We start from the raw sequence: 1,912 nt of genomic DNA on the forward strand, positions 1-1,912 counted from the left end.
AGAGAGGCAGAGGTCAGGATACAGGGAGAGAGGTGAGCGTGGAGGAGATGGGAAGAGATGAAAGGAGGCGAGATGGATGTCAGGACAGAGAATGAGCGATCGGGAAAGGGTGACAGTCGAGAGAGATGAAAGAAAAAGACATTAAGTGATAATAATATCATTGCCACCACTTACTGCTGCTCACGTGTGCCAGGCATTGTTCAGAGGCAGAGGTCAGGATACAGGGAGAGAGGTGAGCGTGGAGGAGATGGGAAGAGATGAAAGGAGGCGAGATGGATGTCAGGACAGAGAATGAGCGATCGGGAAAGGGTGACAGTCGAGAGAGATGAAAGAAAAAGACATTAAGTGATAATAATATCATTGCCACCACTTACTGCTGCTCACGTGTGCCAGGCATTGTTCTAAGTGCTTTACGTACCCATCTCCATCTCAGTTTAACCCCTACAATAGCCCTGATACAGGTTACTAGTCATTATAATCATCAGCACAGAGAGGTTTAGGAACTTGCCTAAAGACACACAACCAGGAAGTGGCCAGAGCCCGTTTATATGGCACCAAACTCTGAGCTCTTAACCACTACTCTATACTGCCTTTGGGGTTATGGCCAGTTATAGCAGAGTGGAGGACAGGGACAGTGAGAGAAACAAAAAAGAGGATGAGCATTTGGGGGAGAGAGATGGAGGGGGACGGGACAGAGAAAGAGGGATGAGGAAAGGGAGATGAAGGAGAAGAAACAAAGGGAGAAGGAGGTTCCCCTCATCCCTCTGGCTCGCGCTGCTGCCAGCTCCTGCCTCTTGGGCTCTTCCGCCCCCTGCTACTCAGCACCTCACTAGGGCGGGCACGAGGGTGGCCCCACCCCTGCACCGTGGGGTTGTCACCCCCGAGGTGACCAGCGACCTGGGGCACCATTTCCATGGTAACCACGAGGGTGCCCAGCTCTGGGACAGGCGAGCCCTGGGAGGGGTAAGATTTCAAGGTCCCCCTCCGATGGGGGTCTGCAACTGACCACCCCTAAGACTGGAGGGCGGCTCTAGGCGACTCTGCATCACCCCGCATTTCCCCATCACCTCTGTGGTGCTGGGGTCTCCAAGGGGCCCTGTCCTCCTCCATCTTGGCGTGTGACAATGGCCCACCTCAAATCTGTGCCAAAGCCCCTTTAGGAGGGACTGTGCCGGCCCCACCCTGCAGAAAGGTCCGTTCTTTTTTTGGTACTGGGGATCAAACTTGGATCCTTTCACTTCTGAGGCAGGTGGCTGAACCAAGCTAAATCCCCGCCCAAAGGTGGATTTCTTTACCTATGATCACCCAGCCGGAAAGTGCTAAGCTGGATTGGGCCTGAGCCCCAAGAAGCCACCTGGGTACCAGGGACCCAGACATCTCATTTGTCAACAGCGTCTGGTTCTCCCTGGGCTGCGGCGCAGACGGGGACCCCAGGAGGGCGCTTCCTCTGGGGCAAATCCCTGAAAGCCAGCCTTTGCCCTTCTGTCACCCCAGTCTCTCCAGGGACACAGCTATGGGGAGGGTGGACCCTGGTGCTCACCACAGCGGCCCCTCAGCCTCCACTGTCAGCCACCAGCCCTGCTCACCTCTGCCGCTGCAGGGAGGAGGTCCTCTCGGGGATGTAGCTGGCTCCGCCGTGGTGGCTGTCCCCGCTGCCCCCGCTGCCCCCCCGGGCCCAAGGCAGGGCCCCTCCAGCTGCTGAGGAACCCCCGAACTGCTGGAGCTTGGAGCTGAGTTCGCTGATGATGCTGGCTTTGACGGTGGCCAAGGCAGAGGCCTGAGGCTGGGAGAGGGGCCCCGGCAAGGGTGGTGGTGGCGGGCCCGGGCCCTCCTCCCAGGGCAGCAGCTTCCGAGGCAGGGAGGAGGCCGTAGGCAAGGGCACCGGTGGGACTTCTGGCTCCACTGCTACCGA

At 58.0% G+C, this 1,912-nt stretch overlaps 1 protein-coding gene across 1 annotated transcript; it reads right to left on the reverse strand.

Moving 5' to 3' along the window:
• Positions 1–493: 493 nt before the first annotated feature.
• LOC109118569 (SH3 and multiple ankyrin repeat domains protein 1-like) lies at positions 494–1,912 on the reverse strand (the record flags this gene model as incomplete). Its single annotated transcript, XM_033766028.1, has 2 exons — positions 494–590; positions 1,587–1,912. Coding segments are annotated over 2 exons (372 nt in total), but the record flags the coding sequence as incomplete, so codon positions are not given.

This window comes from Fukomys damarensis, unplaced genomic scaffold, assembly GCF_012274545.1.
Source record: "Fukomys damarensis isolate Sample0158 unplaced genomic scaffold, DMR_v1.0_HiC HiC_scaffold_19, whole genome shotgun sequence".
Classification (NCBI taxonomy): domain Eukaryota; kingdom Metazoa; phylum Chordata; class Mammalia; order Rodentia; family Bathyergidae; genus Fukomys; species Fukomys damarensis.